Source organism: Crocodylus siamensis, chromosome 3 (genome assembly GCF_052110815.1).
Source record: "Crocodylus siamensis isolate JL-2025a chromosome 3, ASM5211081v1, whole genome shotgun sequence".
Taxonomy (NCBI): Eukaryota; Metazoa; Chordata; order Crocodylia; family Crocodylidae; genus Crocodylus; species Crocodylus siamensis.
In genome coordinates this window covers 198,516,841-198,538,663 of record NC_143397.1, presented here as the reverse complement: position 1 = coordinate 198,538,663, position 21,823 = coordinate 198,516,841, and the positions used below count along the sequence as shown (strand labels likewise).

Here is a 21,823-nt window from a genome sequence, read left to right as displayed (position 1 = left end):
CTTTACTTCCAAATCAGGGGAATATAAGGTATAACACCCAGTGCTGTTCTGTAAATTGGTCAAAAGATGGCACTGACAGTCCCTTCCTCTGCAAATATTACCCAAAAAGTGCATCTGAGCTATATCCACACAGAGTGGCGTGCACAGGATGTAAAAAAACAGTTCTGGCGTGCCATTGTTCTCAACTGATTAGTTAGTAGACATTAAGATATTAAACTAGATAAGGAATGCAAGGTTTATTTACCAAAAGAAAAGTCCTCACTGTTCTTATTTTGTTAAGTTCAAGAAGAAGTTTTTGTGCCTTCTCATGGTTACTACAGTATTCATCGTAGATACGAAACCTGTCTTTCTGTAAAGACAAAGAAATATATCATTCTTACATTAGTTGTCTTCAAAAAAGATGCTGATTATACAGTTTGGGAGGGGAGAAAAATAATAGAATCTGCATTTCAGAAGATCAACAATTTCATTCCTATCTTTACATGCAATTATTGTATGAAATTCTATACTTGTAGTAATTTTTAATTCTGCTCTTAATTAGAATTGTAAAGATAATTGATATGACAACATGACAAGAGTTTGCTAATATACTTCAGAGACCAGATCACTACAAATAAAACAGGGTAGGAGATTGTACAAACAGCTGTCTATTTGCAGACAGCATTATTCATCTGGCATGTGCAAGCATTTGTTTGCAAATGCAATCCACATCTGTACAGAGTATTACCTTTTAATATTTTCTCCCACAATATGCAAACAAAAACTGTAATTCAATTACAACAAGAGACACATGCCAGTGATATTTTTTTTTACATCTGTAACTATGTGTAAAGAATTTGGAATTGGTCCTGAAATTGCAGCACTTTAACAATGATGGTGTGCACTCAAACAGGAAACACAATGCTTCAATTGTACAGTTGCTGTTCAAAAGTCCAGAAATATATGCTCTAATTAACTGAGGCAGGTTGCCTTTATGACAAGTTATAAAAAATTTAAAAGCAGAGGACACAGAGGTATTTACCAAAGTCTTACTATGTAACGTTTACAAAAATGTCTACATTTTCTATTTCACAGCAGGTCCTTTCCTTTTTCATGTCCTTATAACATCATATGTAACCGAATTTGCAACTTTACTATTCAAACAAAAACTTTCTCTGTGTTTAAATTAAACAAAATCATTTCAGAACAAGTAGCATGTGAATATGCATCACAGTTCAAACCAACATCAGAGGCTGGAGGCCAATTTGCTAAAAACAAAAAAAAATTCCATTTTACATGCTGAGGCTTTCTCGCCGTATTTTTTTTCTTTTTCTTCTTTTATTGGCAAAGAGAATAAACTTCAAGTGACCTTAAAGTTCCCTAAATTATGTAATCCAGTCAGATTTTGTTCTCATGACTATCTGTATGCACACCACTATGGCAGTAATTAATGAAGACAGTCAGAAGAGAGAAAATCTTAATTGTAAAGTAGGCATAAAGGATAGCATACATAATAAAGAAAGCAGGTTCCCACTTCATGATGCGCAGTAGGTTCAGGCTGCAAACAGTCTTCCACCAGAGACAGGAAATCCTTGTGAACTGCAAGAATATCTTCAATATTTGAAAACAACATCTGCAAGAAAATAAGACATAAATAAGTAAAATCATAAAATACAGAAAAGAAAAATGTGCACAATTAAAAACTAACCTTAACCGTCTCCTCTGTGACATTTTTATCAACTTTGGATGCAGCACACTGGATCATTCGGTGAAGGAATGCCTACAGGAAATGAGAAAATAGCGTACTGATTTAATGTAGGTTTATTCAGGGATAATAGTACAACTTTAAGCAAATGCATTTTAACATTTTAATTAGTTTTCTGATGTTTTAAATACAGAAATAATAGCTTATAAGAGCATTATTCAGAACTGAACCAAACACTACTTTTAATGGTCAGATCTAAGGCAGGGGTCAGCAATGTTTTTGGGCACAGTGCCAAAAAACACCCACAACCTTACTGACAATGCTGGCATGCCAAGGGTAGATGGCGGGGGAGCTGTGAGGGGCCCGATCCTCTTTGCGGCAGTGCACCCTGGACTCCTTCCCTACCATCCACCCAAAGGCGAACATACACCTGCTGCCAACAACAAGCTCCACAGTCCCCAGTGCAGCTACAAAAAACATAAAATTCACTGAAAGGCCACTAAATCATGAACAAATCGCTGATGTAGAAGAGCAGAATCAACTAGAAAGAAAAATTAGCTGAACAAGATGTTTAAGTTGGCTATATATTAGCCTGGTACAAATGTTCATAGCTATCTCTTCTTCCTTCCCAAAACAAAACCTGGTCCCTGGAGTTTACATGAAAACCACATTTGTAGCATCACTACTTATATTTGGTCTGGAAAAACATTGGGGGAAATAAAAAAACTTGCAATGAGATTTACTCCAAACTCAATAAATTACATGTAAAGTAACGTGTTTATCATTAAATTTCTACAAATTCATTCCTGTATCAAGAGTAAAGGATATTCTGAATTTTTTAACAAACTGAAAGATGAAAGGTTTACAGGACCAGTTGTTCACATTGACACATATCTTTTAGTCATTAAAACTGGCATAACCACTGCACAAATGTCATGTTTTTCATATCCACTTAGCATCAAGTCACTGTGCATTGTATACTGTATATGAACTCATCTAAATTCTAGTGCAGTACAAATTCCATAAAAGAAGCCATAAATAACCCCTGTTAAGAGAAGGGTTCCTCTTTTTCCATTGTGCCTTACAAATTTTAATTCTTAAGAGGATTTCCTCCCTTTCCACTAAGAATAATTTGTTACTAGAGACATTTTTATTATTAGATAAAGAAAAAAGCAAATGTAGGTTTCCAAGTTATATACACAACTGAAGATAGATACTGCCTATTTGTTTAAATGTTTAACAATAGTTTTTGTGCTCATATTAAAGAAAAGTTCCTGCCCTGCTCATCTGTGATTTTTTTCCCTGTTTACTGATGTTAACTCCACAATATGATTTGTAAAAGCATAACTAGAATTTGGCGTATTTATTTTAAATTCTTCCTTACTATAATACATCAGGGACTAACATGCCACATTTACTTTGTGAATCAACTATCCAGTGCACCAGCATTCCAACATGCAAAGAAAAGCGTGCTTAACTTCTGCTATGTGCTTATGAATTCCTTCTTGCCAAATTGGATTTTCCCAAAACTTCCAAGATAGAATTAAATATGCTTTAGGAATCTAGCACTATGAGATAATAAAGCCAGTAATGAGAGAACCACCATTAAAATGTATATAATAAACCATATTTTTTCAGCTAAGGAACACTATTTGCCACTATCCCCAGCTATGTGAAACCTCTCTGCTCACTATTTTTCCTATAGACAAAACAGGGAATTTTTACTGTCTTTAGCCAATTCTGTTTTCCCAAGAAAACATTATTTTCTGCAACCTTGAGAAAAGGTGAATCCCAATGTCTGCTGAGTGCAAAACCAAGATGATTTGCAAATCCAAGTTTTAATTATAGTAATTTAGGTCTTTAATTCAGAGTTTGCACTAGGGAGCATAGAAAGAGAAGGCAAGAATATATGTGTATAGGAAATAGAGACTTACTTTCAACACAGCAGCATTGTCTTGTTATCCCTAATCCCTATATTGGTGTCATAAACTGGACTGCAAGACAGCCTAACAGACTACTCCACACAAAAAGAAGAAAGGGAAAAGGGAAAAAGGAAAAACAGACATACAAGTCCTCTAACCAAACCATAATAACCTCAAGGTTGCAATGAGCAATAAACCCAACAGGTAGATATGATGTCTAAAAAAACCCATAAAAGAACCTTGAGAGAATTTGTACTTTGTGACTGCAATAGGAAGTGAGGATGGGAAAGTAAGAAACACTGCCAGGCACAGAGGCCCCACCACTGTACTCCACACAAAGGTAACAACGGGAAAAAAAGAAAGTTTCCAAGTGACAGAAAAAAAAGAAAAGCAAAGCAGGGGGCAGGGTAAGTACACAGAATGGTAAAGCAGCAGAGATGGCTGCATCAGACCCACCTCTTTTCCAAATACCTCCCCCAATCGGAACTTGATTTCCAGCACTGTGCAGGATGGTCATTCTGGGTAAGCAGACTCCAGAAGTTTTGTCAAGTTTTTGTTTTAGAGTAGCAACAAAACATGAAACAAGTTGATATTCTGCTCTGTATAATGGTAACTGCTGCAGAGGATATTATTCTTTTCAGAAGGCTTTAACATCACTTATATGCAACAGTTCAATACAGTTAAAGTAATACTGGATAAATATTTCATGTCATGCTATGATGAAGTTTTTTTAACAGGCATGAATTCACTTACACACATAAAAGGGTAAAGTCAGTGAATGTTTTCACAGCAGCCCTATAGGGCCTGAGGAGAAAAGAGTGAACATGTCAGAGATGATCTTGTTTTAGAGCTGAGGGACAGCCACCTATAACAAAGACTTCAAAATAATGTAAACCTTACATTAGAGGCAACCAAGAACACAGTTCTCTAAAATCAGTACATATAGAAGCAACAGACTACACAGGAACACCTTTTAAAAAAATTTATAGATTTATTTAAAATACAAAAATCAGAAAAACATAATACATCGACTTTAAATATAAAACCAAATTATGTCACTGGCACTAAGCAATAAAAGAAAATAAGAGGATGGAAGAGAGAGGGATAGAATAAAAGAGAAATGTACAATAAACAACAACCTAGCTACCAAAATATTTGAAGAATTCCTTCCAAATTTCACCGAATTTTTCAAAGCTGTTAAATCTGCTAAACATGACTCTCCATACATGCTACCTGTGCCATTTCATTGTACCAGATTGCAAACTTTGGAGATGACCAACTTTTCCAATGCAGCAAATAAACATGCATGTTACTAAAAAGGCCTGCTGTAAAAGTGCCATTTGGGAAGGATTCAGTTTGAATTCCTTGGGGTTATACCCAAGAACACATATATTTGCCAAAGGTATCAGTGCTGTGTTCAAACCACATTAACTCCAGTTAAAATTTCTTTTAAAAAGCAATTTATAACAGGGCATCACCAAAGCTTGTGACTAAATGTTGCTTGTAATGAACCTCCAACATGTATCTATTGGCACCATATTTAATGTTCAGCCCACTGCAGAAGAATAAATCCGTTGTTGTACAAAATGAAGTCTAAGATCAATTGTTGATGTTTGAATATTGTGAATTACTGATTTCCACTGGCATTCTGTCATTTGGATACCCAAGTCTCTGTTCCATTAAAGTCTTAAATAGTTTGTATAAGGTCTGTTATGTGGCCATTATATATTTACAGAGTGGTTGCATAGGATAGGGAAAAGCAAAAGGGGCAAATTATACATATATATTTATTTATACACATCTATATAGATAGATAGATAAATAGATAGATAGATGTGAAGAATTTCCTGTATCTAAAGCCTAAGGTCCAAACTGATTTTCTAATACTCCATGCAACCACATAAGTTGCCACTCAACTTTTTCTGGAAAGTCAAATTCACGTAACTCAGAAAAGGACTTAATATGACTTCCTACCTGATCCGTTAGAACTGCACAATACTCTTTCTCTACGTACTTTCTCCATATTAGTTTGTAGTACCCATACTCTAAAAAAAAATCTCCATATAGAAACCATACAAAATAGCACAAGGTGAAAGTTAAGCATGTTTGCCAATTTTTTCTGAGCTTCTTGAGCTGCAAAAATGGTAGGAATTCAAAGACTGATAAGTAGAGCTTATGATCATCAATAATGGAAGGGGAAATTTCTGTTCAATTTCCACCCATAAAATAGAGTTATCAGTTATATAGGTCATCCAGTACACAGCTTGAGAGTAACTGAGAAGGTATAGTGATATTGTTGAAGATTTGGAAAATTAAAATTACCATTTCAATTGATAGTGCATCTTTTTAAATGAAAACTGATCTCTTTTATCCTCTTCCCACAGAAACCTGGTGAACATTTGGTTGATGTTGTGGCAGGGCACTGTTGGTGCCTGCCACTTTAAGGATCAAGCCAAGCAGCCAGCAGGTGCTTCATTGCAGCAGCCATTTTAGATCCATGGCTGACAATATAAATAGGGCAGTTTGCTGGTGGCAGGCAGGCAGTAACACTGCCTGGCTGCTTGTAACATGCTGGAGGTACGAGCAGGTGCTCTAGGGGACAGTTTGGAGGCTCCTGGTCCCGGGCATGACATAAAACTGCATCCTGCCAGGAGTGGGTGGCCTGGTGGGGCTCTCAGTGGTGTGGGAGCCCCCAGGAAATGCCAGGCCAGTTATCACCCCGGTGAAAGGTGGGTCGGGGCACCTTAACTCCAGCCCTCACCTTCAGGTGGGTCATTTACCATCAGAACAGGTTAGGCTAGGTAAGCTTCTGGAGGCGCCTGAGCCTGCCTGAGCCTGCTGGGGGTGTACAGGGCCGCGCACACTTCCAGGATCACCTGAGCCAGGAATGGGGGACCCCAATCCCTAAGTGCAGGCAGGAGGCAAAAACCTACCCCAAGGCACTCAACTAGTCAATACTGAGGCCAGGACCGGAAAGGTCAAAAGGGCCAGGGGCCCACCGTGAGGGACGCCCATGATAAGCGAAGAAGCTCGGTGTCCCGACTGGCCCAAGCTGGGGCCAGGGCTCACAGAAGCCGAAGGTCCCCAAGATTGGGGGCCACAGGTAGTGGGCGAAGGGGACGGTTGAGCCAACTGCCTGAGATGCCATCTGCGAGGCTTGGGCCATGGTGTAGGGGTGGAACGGAGATGCAGATAGACCCCCCAATATCGGGGTGTAAAATGGGCAGCCTCCCACCTTAATTGACAACCTTAATTAATTAACAACAAGGCATGGTGGGCAGCGTGCCCAGAGGCAGGTGAGAAGCTAGCTCTGTGGCTAGCTAGGGACAACCACTTTGCCACAGACTTTAACAAAATAACACTGCAAGATTACAATGTGTATTGCTGCAATTTGTTATGTAGCAAACTAAATAACTTTGTTATGTAGTATTTTAAAGAGAAATATGCTGCTGCACATGTGACAAAATTAAAATGCAATATGCTACTGCAGATATAAACAGTGATGCCATTAAAGAGGTGCAAAAGAGCAATTAGGCTGCTTTAAAGGACAATTTCATCATGTGTACAAGTGTCCTGTTATATCACCCTAAGTCCTTGTAGCCAGTGGTTCCTGCTAAATCAAATAGAAGGGGAGATAATGGGTAACACTGTCAAGTCCCCTTCTGCAAGGGGAATGGATCAGATAACATATTACTGTCACAACCCTTGAACTGGGATTTGTATGTAACAATTGTATCTACCTTATAAATCTTTACCAAATCCCATCTTTTGTTATACACAAAAAGGCTTTTCCAAGAAACACAATCAAGGGCCTTCACTTCAACAAATACTAAAAAAGCCACAGGGACTTTGGAATTTTGTACTGCTCCTACTGTTTCAATAACCTTATATACATTAACTGACCATGCTTTTTTGTGAATCAACTTAGAAAGGATCTTTTCCCATCTGTGTGATAAAGTCTTATCTTTCAGCTAAGATTTTGGTGTCTACATTAATTAAACTGATCTATAGTTAGAACAATTGATAGACTCCTGGCCTGGTTTAGGAATGACAGAAATACTAGCTCCACACAGAGTGGTTGGTAACACAGCAATATCTTTGAGGAGGAACCCTCCATAGAAGCCATAGACATGGAAGGGAAATTCCACAGTGTGCCCAAACACTACATTTCCTCAGATAAGTAAAAGCACAAATAAATCCAGGGAAATCTATGCTGCATGGAGTAAAACATAAAAGAATGTCCGTAGTGTGACAAACCACGTCATCACCCAGCAATGGATGCTAAATGCATGAAACGACTTCAAAGACAAAAAAAAAAGGCGGGGGGGCATACATTATGCAGCAATCTGCCAGCATAGCCACATGACAGCAGCATTCTTTAAAGAAGACCCAATAGATATTGAGATCCCACACACAACAGCCATGGGCAATTGCTAAAAAGAACAACCACAGGCTTCAACAATCTCCTTGGGAAAGTACGAACAGATTTCAAAACAGATACAGTATTGTTATAAGTGTAGTTCCAGTCACTTACAGGAAGATGCCAGCCCCTCAAGAGACAAGAAAAAGATACAGTGGACAGTTTCCATTAAATCTCAAAGGAAAATGTTCAGCTACTGTAAATTGTGGGAGGTCCTAGTTAGTGTATACACCACTGCATTTGCCAGGTAAGCAATCACAGCCCTAAGCTGGGTTATAAAGGATCAAACCAGGATCTTCAGAATATAAAACAGATCTGGAACACCATCAAGATCTAGAACTGGTGTAGACAAAATATGGCCCATGAGCTGTATCTGGCCCACCAACTGATTCTACCTGGCCCATGGGCAGGCAGCACAAGCAGCAGCATCACACAGCAGGCCCTGGACAAGCCACACTTGGGCCCCTGCCACTGCTAGTGGCCAGCACAGGCAACAGCTCCAGCTCTGGTTTCTCCTGGCACCGTGAGGAACACCGGGCGGAAGCAGCCTCAACAGTCCACCCAGCAATGCACAGCACCAGGAGTGGCCAAAGCCAGATCTGCTACCCGTGCCACCCATCAGCAGAGGTGGGAGCTCATGTGCAGCTTACCCAGGGCCTCCTGCATGGTACCAGGCAGGGCTGCTTCTACCCAGCATCCCTCATGATGCCTGGGAAATGCAGTCTGGTCTCACAGGCCCTACACGAGCCATGCTTGGTCCTCAGTCTCTGATGGTGAGCAGCATGCAGGGCCTGCTGGGTGAGACTGCATCTCCCAGGCACCACAGAGGATGCTGGGCAGCAGTCCTGGCTGCCTGGCATCATGCACCAGGTCCTAGGGGAGCCACACTCAGGCCCTGGCGGCTCTGACTCTAGCCATTGCATGGTGCCACGGAGGCAGGAGGGGCTGCTGCTTCCCAGAAGCTCCCAGGGCCCAAGCACAGCTCACCCAGCCCTGCCCATAGGGGTGGAGCCTGGCTGCGAGCCTCCACACTGTCCCATCCTTCCCTACCACAGGGTGCTGGGAGCTGTGGGGGGTGCACAGCTCTGGGCTTTGGGCAGGGTGAGCCAGGGCCAGGAGCGCGTGTGTGTGTGCGTGCGTGTAAACAAGCATGCACATGTGCATGTGACCCAGAACAGCTCACCAAAACTTGTTAAGTGGCCTTCCAGCCCAAATAACTGCCCACACCCGATCTAGATGATGCTGAGCTCTGGAAGAGACAATTACTGGGTTACTGTAACAGTGTTGCTGGTTGCTACAATTTAATCGTAAAAGTCTTGAAGTATTTGATGATCTACTTAAAGCCAGAGGTAATGAACCAATTACCCAGATAGGCTTTAGGACAATCTCAGCTGTTAGAATCCTGGATATTATCACGTACCACGTGTTCCCAAAGACGACATGCACCTCATTTTTGAGAAGACAAAATGAAAGAAAAAAATATTCTTCCACAGTTATGACCACACAGAACAGGAACAGAGCTTAATCTGCAGCTCACTCACCTTCTCCCTCCTCAGGCAAAAGCTACAGTTTTAACCCTTTCATAGATGAACTGTCATCAGCTCTTGGCTACTCAGCCAAAAGCTGAAGCTATAGCTGAAGATTGGACTCCAAGGGCAGATTTAGGATGCTGAAAAGAGGTAAACAGCTACAAAGCTATGAAGTAGGAGAAGAGAGACCAAGAATAGCTAACTGACAGCAAAATTCCTAAAAAAAGCATAGCTTGATTAGTGGACTACCGAGACCATTAAAAAACCCAGATGGTCATTAACAACAGTGAAGCAAAAAGAATTTAGCAGGAAACAAGTAGATTATAATGAGCCATGAAGTCAGCTCGCTCCCTTAGAGCTGCCTGAATGAAAATGCCATTGCTTCTGCCTGGCAACTGGTTTAAAACTTTAGGTGGACAAGGAATAAAATGGGGCATACCCTGCTCCAGAGATCTGCCCATGCTGGACTCTACCCCTCCCTCTATACAAGTCCTGGGCTGAAGAGAAATATAAAAAAAGCACCCATCTTACAGAATCCCTAGGCTTCTAGTCACCTTCCCTGCCTCCACCTCAATTTTGGAAGGCTATTTTCTGGGGGAAAAAGACATGAAGTATGCAAGTCAATATCATAAGCTGCAAGCCCTCTTATGGCTGAAAACCCATAATGCAAATTAAAGGAATAGAATACATTTCATGAGTTTTAGAGCATCTTTTTTTTCCTTTTGAAAGAGAAGGAAAGGTTGAAGTATTTAATTCATAATTTTTATTGCATGAGGTGGCACTACTGTTTTAGTAACATTTTTCTACCCTTTGACACGTCCAAGGTACCTGTGAGTCAACTGCCATTTTGTGAGAAAAAGCTGATGTAACTTATTGCACAAAAGATGCACTCTAGGAATTCTCATGAAGATCTCACTTCTGACACACCAAAAAATAAAGGATGTTCATTGTTTTTTGTGGTTTCTCTGTGCATATGTAAAAAACAGTTGTACCAATAATATAAGTAATTCCAAAGGCTTTTTATAATTACCTACAAACAACACAACAGATTATTATTATGAACAGTGCAAATACATTTGGAAATAAAGTAATTCCTGCAGAGGATTCCAAAGGCATTAAAGGGTCACATCTTCTTACTTCAGATTATAAGGAAACCCAGAGATTATACTGGAATATCAATAAAATACATAAAAAATTATTAAAGAAAAAATAATCTTATATGAACCTGGATGGAAATCCTAATATTCAGGAGCAGGAAAAAGTGACCAAAAATCATTATAATTCTTCTTTGCATTCCAAAACATTGTAGCAGCTCTAACATTCACAATGTCATAAAATCCAAAACTACAGGACAAATATATTTTCTGATAAAGTAATACACTATGTACAAGATGTATTACGTTGCAGCTCCAGTTCAGCTGATATCCTAATTCTACAGCATAACAACTTGTTAAATAAGCCTAGAAAGGTTTCCTTTGAGTTAAACCAAATAATATTTTCTTCATTATTGGTCAAACACAGAGTACTCAAAAATGAAATGATAAACTGAGGAGTTTATGGGGGAGTGTGTATTGCAGGTTATTATATACCATGTTTCTTATTATATTGTTCATCTGGAGTGCAGAAAAACAAAGAACTATTTCTTTTCCACTCTCTTTACATTCTCACTAGGTGCGTAGAATTGCTGAGTAGTACAGAACATTTCCCTATTTCCACAACATTCAGAATGATTTTAAAGAGAACATGGAGAATCACACATGGGGGAAAAGCTGATCTAGATTATTTCATGCTGAAAGGTCCAGAGGTTATTCCTTAAAACTTTGGATTCCAGTTGCCATAGCTAATTTAGCTCATGAATACTGAGGTAATACATGCACATTAATTTGAATTTTAATTAGTATATGCCAAATTCTAAGCCCCACACTATACCATACAGTTTATGTGGGAGCTATAATGTGGTGTTATGTGGAGTTATATTTTCCCTTAAATTTGCCACAAAGTACCCAGATTTTGATGTAAAGGGTTCATGCAGCAACAGCAGCTGTGTTAAGCATGGCTTGCATTTCCCTTCCTCCTCCCATTAACCTGTGCCAGCAGCATGGGCAGCAGCTAATCATGCTGGCTTCTGATACTCAACAAAAGGACCCTTCTTCTTCTTCCAGTAATTCACCAGCTGAGGCACCACCTGTTTCTCCAAAGTCATCTGCAGGACTGAAAGAACTGTAAGCAGCACTTAGATCATCAGTTAGGGTCAGGGATATCATCAGTTTCTATCCACAGTACCTAGGGCCATTTTCAAATATTTGAGGTTGGACTCAAACCCAGAAGGCTACTAAGCCAAAGGAATAGATAAACCTTAGCACTCTGTGATACTTTTTCCTCCAGAACTACCTTTTTTCACATACAAAATAAACAAAGCTCCACCCTTCTCCATTTCTTCTGTCTTCCAATTGGCTCCTCCTTCCCTGAATCCTTAATACCAATCAATCCTCCTTAAGCACTGCCATATTCCTTGTCAAAAATATCATGACCATTATTTATTTGTAACTTTCAACATTCTCCTAAAATTCTCCCCATCCTTTTTTCTCTGCACAGCAATTTATAACCTTTTCAGAGATCAACAGTTCACCTTCTCATCATCAGATAATGAGATTTCTTACCTGTCTTCAGCTTCCAATCCCTCCGCCTGAACACTTCATTCGATTCCCTCACATATCTGCCGCAATCCCTAGCACTTTCCTTTAAGTCCTAAACACACCTCCAGCAATATAATACATCTCATCCAGTGCACCAAACACCCTGAAAAATATATAGGAGAAAACAAAAACAACTGCGTACCAAAATAAACACACACCGGAAATCTATTAAAGATAAGAAGAACCAATTACCTGTTGGGGTACAGTTCTCATAAGAAAACCACTCTCTCTCCAATCCCTCAATTCTAATCCTCAAAGAGAATTTACAAAACACCTTTCACAGATGAGCCTATGAACTTCACTTCATCAATCTACTAGATACAAAAAATCATGGACTAAATATAGACGTTGCATTTAAGACATATTATAACCTGCGTAACATCTGATTCCCCAGGTAAACCTTCCACTTTTTACCAGATATATTCATTCCCTTCCCTCCCCAACTCTCATCCATTGACTACAGCTACATTCATGCCCCTTCCCACCCCTCCCTGACCTGTCTCTTACCTATTGACCACCTCAATTTACTTTTTAACTGCCTGGCTTTTTTGCATACATACCTCTGGCCTCTGGCTGCTTTACTACTCCATCCCAGAATGGCACAGATCATCTGCAGAAGTTTCCTCTACCCGATGAAGGGTAATTCATAGTTTATAGTTTCATAGTTTCTAGGATCCGAAGGGACCTGAGTAGATCATCTAGTCTGAACCCCTGCCATGGCAGAAAAGATTGCTGGGGTCAAATGACCCCAGCAAGGTGTTCATCTAACCTCCTCTTAAACACCCCCAGGGTAGGAGCCAGCACCACTTCTCTTGGAAGTTGGTTCCAGATCCTAGCCTCCCTGACCGTGAAGTAGCGCCTCCTGATATCTAGCCTAAATCTACCCTCTGCCAGCTTGTAACCGTTATTCCTGGTCACTCCTGGCAGTGCTCGGGGGAACAGGGACTTCCCCAGTGCCTGCTGATCCCCCCTGACTAGTTTGTAACAGGCCACTAGATCCCCACTCAGCCTTCTCTTTTGGAGGCTGAACAAGTTCAGGTCCCGTAGCCTCTCCTCATAGGGCCTGCCCTGTTGTCCCCTCATCATATGAGCGGCCCTCCTCTGGACCCTCTCCATGTGTCCACACCCCTCCTGAAGTGTGGCACCCAGAACTGGAGGCAGTACTCCAGCTGCAGCCTGACCAGTGCCACATAGAGGGGGAGGATCACCTCCTTGGACCTGCTCGAGATGCATCTGTGGATGCATGACAAGGTACGGTTGGCCTTCCTGACTGCATCCTCACACTGCCAGCCCATGTTTATCTTGGAGTCAATGATGACTCCAAGATCCTTTTCCACCTCTGTACTGACAAGAAGGGAGTTCCCCAGCCTGTAGGTATGGTGCCAGTTCTTCCTCCCCAGGTGCATCACTTTGCACTTGTCGGTGTTGAATCCCATCCTATTCTCATCCACCCACCCCTATAACTTGTCTAGGTCTGATTGGAGCCTATTCCTCCCTTCTAGCGTGCCCACATCCCCCCATATCTTAGTGTCATCAGCAAATTTGAACAGGGTGCTTTTTACCCCCTCGTCCAAGTCACTGATGAAGATGTTGAACAGTGCGGGCCCAAGGACCGAGCCCTGCGGAACCCCACTGCCCACATCCTTCCAGGTTGAGAAGGACCCATCTGCCACCACTCTCTGGGTGCGGCCCTCCAGCCAGTTGGCGACCCAATTGACTGTGTGGGTCTCGACACCACAGTTCCCCAGTTTCTTAATGAGAACAGGGTGAGAGACAGTGTGGAAGGCCTTCCGAAAGTCCAGGAAGACTATGTCCACTGCTACCCCTGCATCTAAGGATTTGGTGATCTAATCATAGAAGGCCACCAGGTTGGTCTGACAGGACCTGCCACTAATGGACCCGTGTTGGTTGCCCCTATTGTACCCAAAAACTTGTAAAAAAGAATTTTTCAACTATTTGCATTGATCTAAAAAAAGATACCAGATATACCCAAAGAACCTTGTCTGCCAAAGCCTTGGACCAACACAGCTACAACCTACACTGCTGAACACAAATAAATGTATGTGCTTACTTAAATTTAAATACATGCTCAAGTAAATCAGGGGCTGGATGTCAAATCAGCTCACATGCAGTTTTGATGGGCGAAATGAACTCATCTGCAGAGTATTATGACAAAGTGAATGCATAGATCCTGTGCTCCCTTGCAAGAGATTTATTATGTAAATGCAAATGGGGAGAGTCCAGCTCTAGAGTTCAAGGAGTCTCTCCGAATGCCCTCTACAAAACAAAATGTAGCACCATGCAGTTATACATATTGTGAGGGAGCGGGCGCTAGGGGCGGCCGTGAAACTCCCTAGCGCCACTCACCGTCACGTTAGGGCGAACGTAGCACCCTCAGAATCTCACCCACCATGACTTTGATGACTAATATATAGTATGGAGGCTGCCTGTTTCCCTTGTGGACGGTACCGATGTTCCTGTCCCGGCTCCCCAATGGGGTATCTATCTGCGCCCCGCCTTAAGGGCTACGCGTGCCTCCAAACCTCCCCTTCAGCATGCCCCAAGCCTCGCAGCTGTTCCAGGGGACGTTTGTCTTGTCCCTCGCCCGTCGGGTGCCTCTCGGCCACCTGGCGCCCCACAGGGCCTATAGCGCCACCGCCACCCAACTCTCGGTGCCATTGGGCCGGCCTTACCGCCGCCCTACTCTCGGCGCCATTGGGCCGGCGCTATCGCCCTCTCTGGGGCCCAACTCGCCCCCTCTGGGCCTCGCCCCCTCTGGGGCCCAATACCGCGCACTCTGCGCCTCGCCCCCTCTGGGGCCTCGCCCCCTCTGGGGCCCAATACCGCGCACCCTGCGCCTCGCCCCCTCTGGGGCCTCGCCCCCTCTGGGGCCCAATACCGCGCACCCTGCGCTTCGCCCCCTCTGGGGCCTCGCCCCCTCTGGGGCCCAACACCGCGCACTCTGCGCCTCGCCCCCTCTGGGGTCTGTGCCTCCCTGGCACAAACTTCTGGAGCCCCCAAGCTGTTGGGGGGGCCCCGCTGAGGCCTCCTCGCTCCCCAACAGCCTCGCCCGGTCCTCAGAATCTACCTACCCTTGAAGGCGATCTTGTTCCCTGCATCATCGCAGCCGGTTAGTATGGGAAGGTTGCCACACTTGCCTCGGGCTGCTCAGCTCAGCCGCAGAGCTCCTGCTCATGCAGCAGCCAGAAGGGAACTGTGAGGTAGGCTCCGGCCTAAGCTGTTTATAAAGGCCTGGCCCTGCCCCCTTCTGGCCACATGACTCACCTGGTCACCCTGGCAACTGGCACCTGAGCTGCCTGGGTGATTGGCAGCTCTGCCAATCACCCTCACAGTCATGGGGCACCTACGTGACTCCGTGACAATATACAAGATAGTTCACATACTGGAAGGAGTATAACTGAGTTATAGTGACACTACCAGTCTAATAGAGAATGAAAGAGTCATAACAGACCTCAAGGATCATCCAGTCCAACTCTCTGCATAGGTTACAGATACATTATTCCTAAACCATCTCACACAGATACCTGACCAGCCACTTCTTAAAAGCATCCAAAAAAGAAGGTTCTACAAGTTCCCTCGGCAGCTTGTTCCATTCTCCTACTGCTCTTAAATCCCCTGAGACTTACTGCACTTGAAGCCCACTGTCATGGGTCCTGCCCTATGTGACAAGATAGAAAAATGCTTCTCTTATTTCTTTATGGGAGCCTTTCAAATATTTGGAAACTGCTATCATGACCCCCTTCATCCCCAAACTATACCTGGCTCTTTCAACCTTTCCTCATATGACTTGTTTTCCAACCCTTTTATCATCTTTGATGCTCACCTCTTGACCTTGAACAGAGATTCATACTTCTATACAAACCAACCACTTGCGTAATCAAAAAGAATCTCATATGAGACAGATGAATTCAGTACTAATACTGCAGACCTACAAATAAATACATGAAAATCAAGCAAAATAAAGAAAGTAAAATTTGTTAACAATCTATAAAATTCCTTAAGAATGTCTTTAGTTGTAATGCTGGCTATAAACAGAGGTTGCCAAATGAAGTGTCTCAGCACAGCTGATTCCTTTCATTAAGTGAAACAGAGATTTCCTGTTACACCAGAGGGTTATGCCCCTGCCATTTTGGGGGCTTCAGGGGCCCAACCCTGGAGGACAACACTTTGAACACTGCACTTTGCCTCTGCAAAAAAGGAAACCTTATAGTTCCCCTGTGTACAGAGATGCACCCTGAGTCACAACTACTACATGTACCTCTGCAAGCAAAGAAACCCAGGGTTTCCCTATCTGTGAATACACACCCCAAGTCAGACTTGCCTCTGCGATTGGGGAAACCCAGAATTCTCCTTCCTGCAGAGGCACACCTGGGGATTCCATCAATGCCGCACCTCTACAAACAGGGAAACCTGAGCAGATGCTCATAGAGGTTCAGAAACCCTATCTTACACAAATTCCCTACAGGAGAATTCCTGGGGTGCATAGGATCAGGCCCCTGAAGACCCAGGAGCACCTGCCAGGGAAGCTAGAAACCATGAGCATCTCTGTGCTTTCCCAGCTAAAAACAAACATGTCCACCACAAAATGGCAGCACAATTTTATAGCCACAATCTGGGGCATTTGGTAGCACAACAAAGGGCATGGATGTGTGTTTGCTTTTGGGTTGTATCACCATAAAAATATTGGTAGAGGAACAACGGTGATATGTTTGCACCCTCTGGGAATTGTTAAGTAGATTCTTATCTGGTGATCTAAGTTCAAGCCACAGGTCTGTAGGTCCTATGAAACTGGGAAATATGAGAGCAGTTTTTCCTTATCTGTAGGGTACAAATTGTATTTCTTCTGAAAACTAAAGCTGCATTAACTGTCCGCAGAAGCAGTTCATACAGTATTTACACTTTGTATCATTTGTGTCAAATGGAAGAAATGAAACTAAATGAAGGGATTCTAATATAATAAAAGCCTTAGCCGGTCTGTCCATAATGCTTTATTTGTACTCTGATTGGTTGTCTCAGCAGCCAATCACAATGCTGACTGAAACAACCAATCAGAGTGCTCCAAGAGCATTCCAGGCAGGAGGTGGTGGCGGCGGGGTGGCGGGGTGCTTCCATGACGGTGGGGGTGGTGGGGATGGAGGGATGGGTGGGGTGGAACGGGGAGTGAGGCTGGCGCGGCTGCCTTCCCTTTCCCTGACCCAGCCCTACTCCCTGGAGACAGCAGCAACATGGGGTGCTGGCCGAGGGGGACAGAGGGGATGGCGGGGCAAGCTTCCCCCTCACACACACACACTCCTGAGAGGCAGTGGAATGGGGTAGTGGGTGACAGCACTCCTTCCCCACTCCCCACCCCAGTCATTCCTGAAGGGCAATTGGCTACTTTCTCAATAATATTTATATTATTGACATCTTTTGTCAGCTGGCAAATCAGTTATTCCCTATACTATCATTGATTCCCATTGATTGCATCTATATACATCTTGAAATCAGACATAGGCCAAAATTTGATGCTCTTTATGGTAATTCTTCTTAATTCTGGTGGCTTGGATAAGAGAGATACTAAATCTGAACCTTTCCTATTTTGAATAAAAGCAAATGATTCCCTTGGCCTGTCTTGGATTATTTCACCCCAATACTGTCTTTTTAAAATGATGAAAAGACCAAAATTAGACAGACAAATTCAAAATTAAATTGCTGAACCAATTTCAAAAATGTAAACAGCCTGAACAATCAACTGTTTTTTAGATTGCTCTTTGAAGTAAATATGGGTGCACGTATACACAACAGGGGTTTAGTTTGGTTTAGTTCTCCCTAAATTGAAATGGTGGAAATAGTGGGTTTTTAAAAACCCACCACTTCAATTTAGGGAGAACTAAACCAAACTAAACTACTGTCATGAGCACACACTGCAGGAGAGGCAGGCAAGCTCCAGTATCCCATGCACCATCCCTGCTACCTTCCCACCACCTGGGACCACCCAGGAACAGTTGGCTTGTCCCTGGGCAAAGCAGCAAAATAGAAGGAGGGTAGCTGGGTGTGCTGACAGTGGGAGGAGGTGGCAGAGACAGTGCACAGTGTGTTGGAAGCCTGCAAAGCCGAAGCTTTCCTGAGCACATCGGCTTCCAGTGCCCTGTGCACCGTTGCACTTTGTTACTAAAACACCTCAGATGGGTTTTCCCTTGCTATGTAATGAAGTCATTTAAAGCATAATACACCACCAAGTGTGTAAATAGCAACACCATTAAATCGGAATACACCACCTAGCATGTAATTAGCAATGCCATTAAAGCAGTGCAAAAGGACAATTAAGCCACTTTAAAGGCCAACTGTGTTGCATGTACAAAGGCCCTAAATGGCTCTTAGATGAATATGAGCAGATTCGTAAACACAGATAAATTACTTAGGTTTAAGTAGGTACAAGAGTCTTCTCATGCAGATCTGAATGTAGACTGAGGAATTAAAGAAACTGTGGCTCAAGGTTCTTTACGTAAGAAATTTTCATTGATGTGAACAGGAGTTCCACAATCAAAAACACCAAAGAACTGGACTTAAACATGCCTAAAACATTTTCCCCTTAATTTTAACTTAAAAAGAAAATAATATGTTTAATTTATTGATTCCCCCATTAAAGAAAATCAGATTGAGGTGGTGTTGTCATGTTTTGCCTGTTTCTCTTTTCTTAAGTTTTTACTTTTAACACCTCTGAAATTTCAGACCCTTTCTTATTCTTTTTTACACTTTAGTTTTTCACTTCCAAATGACTAGCCATGATTAACCAGAACAATAAAATTAGCACAAATTGTCTTTAAGAACAGAATTTAGATATTTATACCATCACTGAAAAGTAGAGGAAAAAAACAATAAGGAAAAAATATAGTATAGAGGGAAAACAGTAAGGAAAGAATATAATAATTACTGGTTTCTGAAGTTTAAATGCCAATGATAGTTGTCTTCACCCCAGTCCAACAACACATTCAACAATAACCAAGTTTAAATAATTTTTATAAAATAGTTTTGTGCAAGTATATAAAAAATACTGCAGGACCCTTCTGCCTGTCATGAAATTGGCCTTATGAATTTTCAGCTGCCACTATGGTCATGAGCCAATATCCATGGAAATGAGGTCATTAATATTTTTCCTGGCTTTATATTAGATTTGTGAGGTTCTTTCCATTGTGGAAAGACAGAATATTCCACATCTTTTTTTCTTCTTTTTTAATTAACTTTGTCATGATCAGGAAGTGTAGCTGACAACATTTTTTCAGCTTCATACCATTTTTCCCCTTCAGCAACCAAACCAGTACTGATAATTACTTTCCAGAATACTCACCTGCTAAACTGATTAAACACCACTGAAAAGACTGGTTCTTGAGCTCTACAGTAGCCAATACCATGAGTTTACAAAGCTAAGAGAGTAAGCATTTGGATCTGTCTTTATAAGTCACTATGAAAACTTTAGCTTACACTAAAGAGACCAACTATTGGAATTTGATGACATTTGGCCAGTTTCAGGGTATATTTGAATAAAAGAATTTAGCCAGAACAATGAATACCATACCTCTGTTCCAATCCATTTTATTGTCCTTTTTGTCTCCCATGTTCCCCTTTCCTTCCTCTCCTTATTTATGTGCCTCTTCTACTATTACCCTACCTTGACATATTATTTCTATGTAGTTTTGTCCAAATTTACAGCTGTGATGATTTGTCAATTTGTACAACAACACATTTGTACAATTCTTCTGGAGAACATTTGTACAACTCTGGAGAACCTGTGAAGGATATGGATATTGTAGGGGGACTGTTAGGAAGGCCAAGGCGGAGATGGAACTGGGACTAGCAACCCGGATCAAGGATAACAAGAAATCCTTTTTTTAAATATACAGGAGGTAAAAAGAAGGTTATGGGTAATGTGGGGCCTCTGCAGGGCATGCTTGGAAATCTGGTTGTCTCACCAGATGACAAAGCTAACCTATTTAACAATTTCTTTGCCTCCATTTTTCTGAGCAGGGACCAGGTCATCCCCCCCGCCAGGATCCCTGATGGTTCCAGGGAAGGCGCAGCCAGACCCAGGGTCAGTGAGGACCTAGTCAGGGAGCTTCTGGTGGGACTGGACATGTTCATATTGGCAGGTCCTGATGCTCTCCACCCCGGAGTGCTGAGGGAATTAGCAGAGGTCACTGCGAGACCCCTAGCACAGCTTTATAAGCACTTGTGGTGCTCTGGCGAAGTACCAGAGGACTGGAAAAGGGCCAATGTGGTCCCCATTTTCAAAAAAGGGAGGAAGGATGACCCAGGAAATTATAGGCCTGTTAGTCTTACCTCGGTCCTGGGGAAGCTCTTTGAGAAAATTATCCAGATGCACATCTGAGAGAAGCAAGCGGGGGAGTATATGCTTAGGGGCAACCAACATGGGTTCATTAGAGGCGGGTCCTGTCAAATCAACCTGGTGGACTTCTATGACCAGGTCACAAAATCCTTGGATAGAGGAGCCTTTCTGGACTTTAGGAAGGCCTTCGACACTGTCTCTCACCCCATTCTTGTTAAAAAATTAGGAGATTGTGGTGTCAATGCCTACACAGTCAGATGGGTCACCAATTGGCTGGAGAGCCACACCCAGAGAGCGGTGATGGATGGGCCTTATTCAACCTGGAGGGATGTGGGCAGTGGGATCCTCAAGGGCTCGGTCCTCAGGCCTGCACTGTTCAACATCTTCATCAGCAACTTGGACAAGGGGGTGAAAAGCACCTTGTTCATATTCGCAGATGACAACTGCAGGATACTGCACCTAGGCAGAAAGAACCAGCAGCATACCTACAGGCTGGGGAACTCCCTTCTCATCAGCACAGGTGCAGAAAAGGATCTTGGAGTCATTATAGACTCCAAGATGAATATGGGCCGCCAATGTGGGAACGCAGTCAGGAAGGCCAACTGTACCTTGTCATGCATCAACAGATGCATCATGAGCAGATCCAAGGAGGTGATCCTCCCCTTCTATGTGACACTGGTCAGACCACAGTTGGAGTACTGCATCCAGTTCTGGGTGCCGCACTTCAGGAGGGATGTGGAAAACATCGAGAGGGGCCACTCACATGATCAGGGGTCAGCAGGGCAGGCCCTATGAAGAGACACTATGAGACCTGGGAGCACTACTGGGAGTAACAAGGAATAACAGCCATGAGTTGACAGATAGTAGATTCAGGCTAGATATCAGGAGGCACTACTTCACAGTCAGGGCGGCTAGGATCTGGAACCAGCTTCCAAGAGAAGTGGTGCTTGCTCCTACCCCGGGGGTCTTCAAAAGGAGGTTAGATAGACACCTTGCTGGGGTCATTTGACCCCAGCATTCTTTCCTGCCCGTGGCAGGGGATCAGACTTGGTGATCTGCTCAGGTCCCTTCCGACCCTACCAACTATGAAACTATGAATTTTAATTTAGTTCTTGTTGAAGCTTTTTATTTCAATGCTTGAATACTGTAAGTATACAGAACATGTTCATTCACTTTTTCTAAAAAAACAATTTTATATATGATCATAGGAAAGTAGGGCTGGAAGAGA

At 42.7% G+C, this 21,823-nt stretch overlaps 1 protein-coding gene across 1 annotated transcript in view; it reads right to left on the bottom strand.

Annotated features, from left to right (window-relative positions):
- The window catches only part of PREX2 (phosphatidylinositol-3,4,5-trisphosphate dependent Rac exchange factor 2), a 300,944-nt gene that overhangs the window by 210,417 nt on the left and 68,704 nt on the right, over positions 1–21,823 (bottom strand). The window contains exons 2-4 of the mRNA XM_090040116.1: positions 1,688–1,759; positions 1,490–1,612; positions 245–349 (exon numbers count right to left, since the gene is read on the bottom strand). Of these exons, the coding sequence (XP_089896242.1) occupies positions 245–349; positions 1,490–1,612; positions 1,688–1,759 (300 nt within the window). The remainder of the gene's footprint in view (positions 1–244; positions 350–1,489; positions 1,613–1,687; positions 1,760–21,823) is intronic.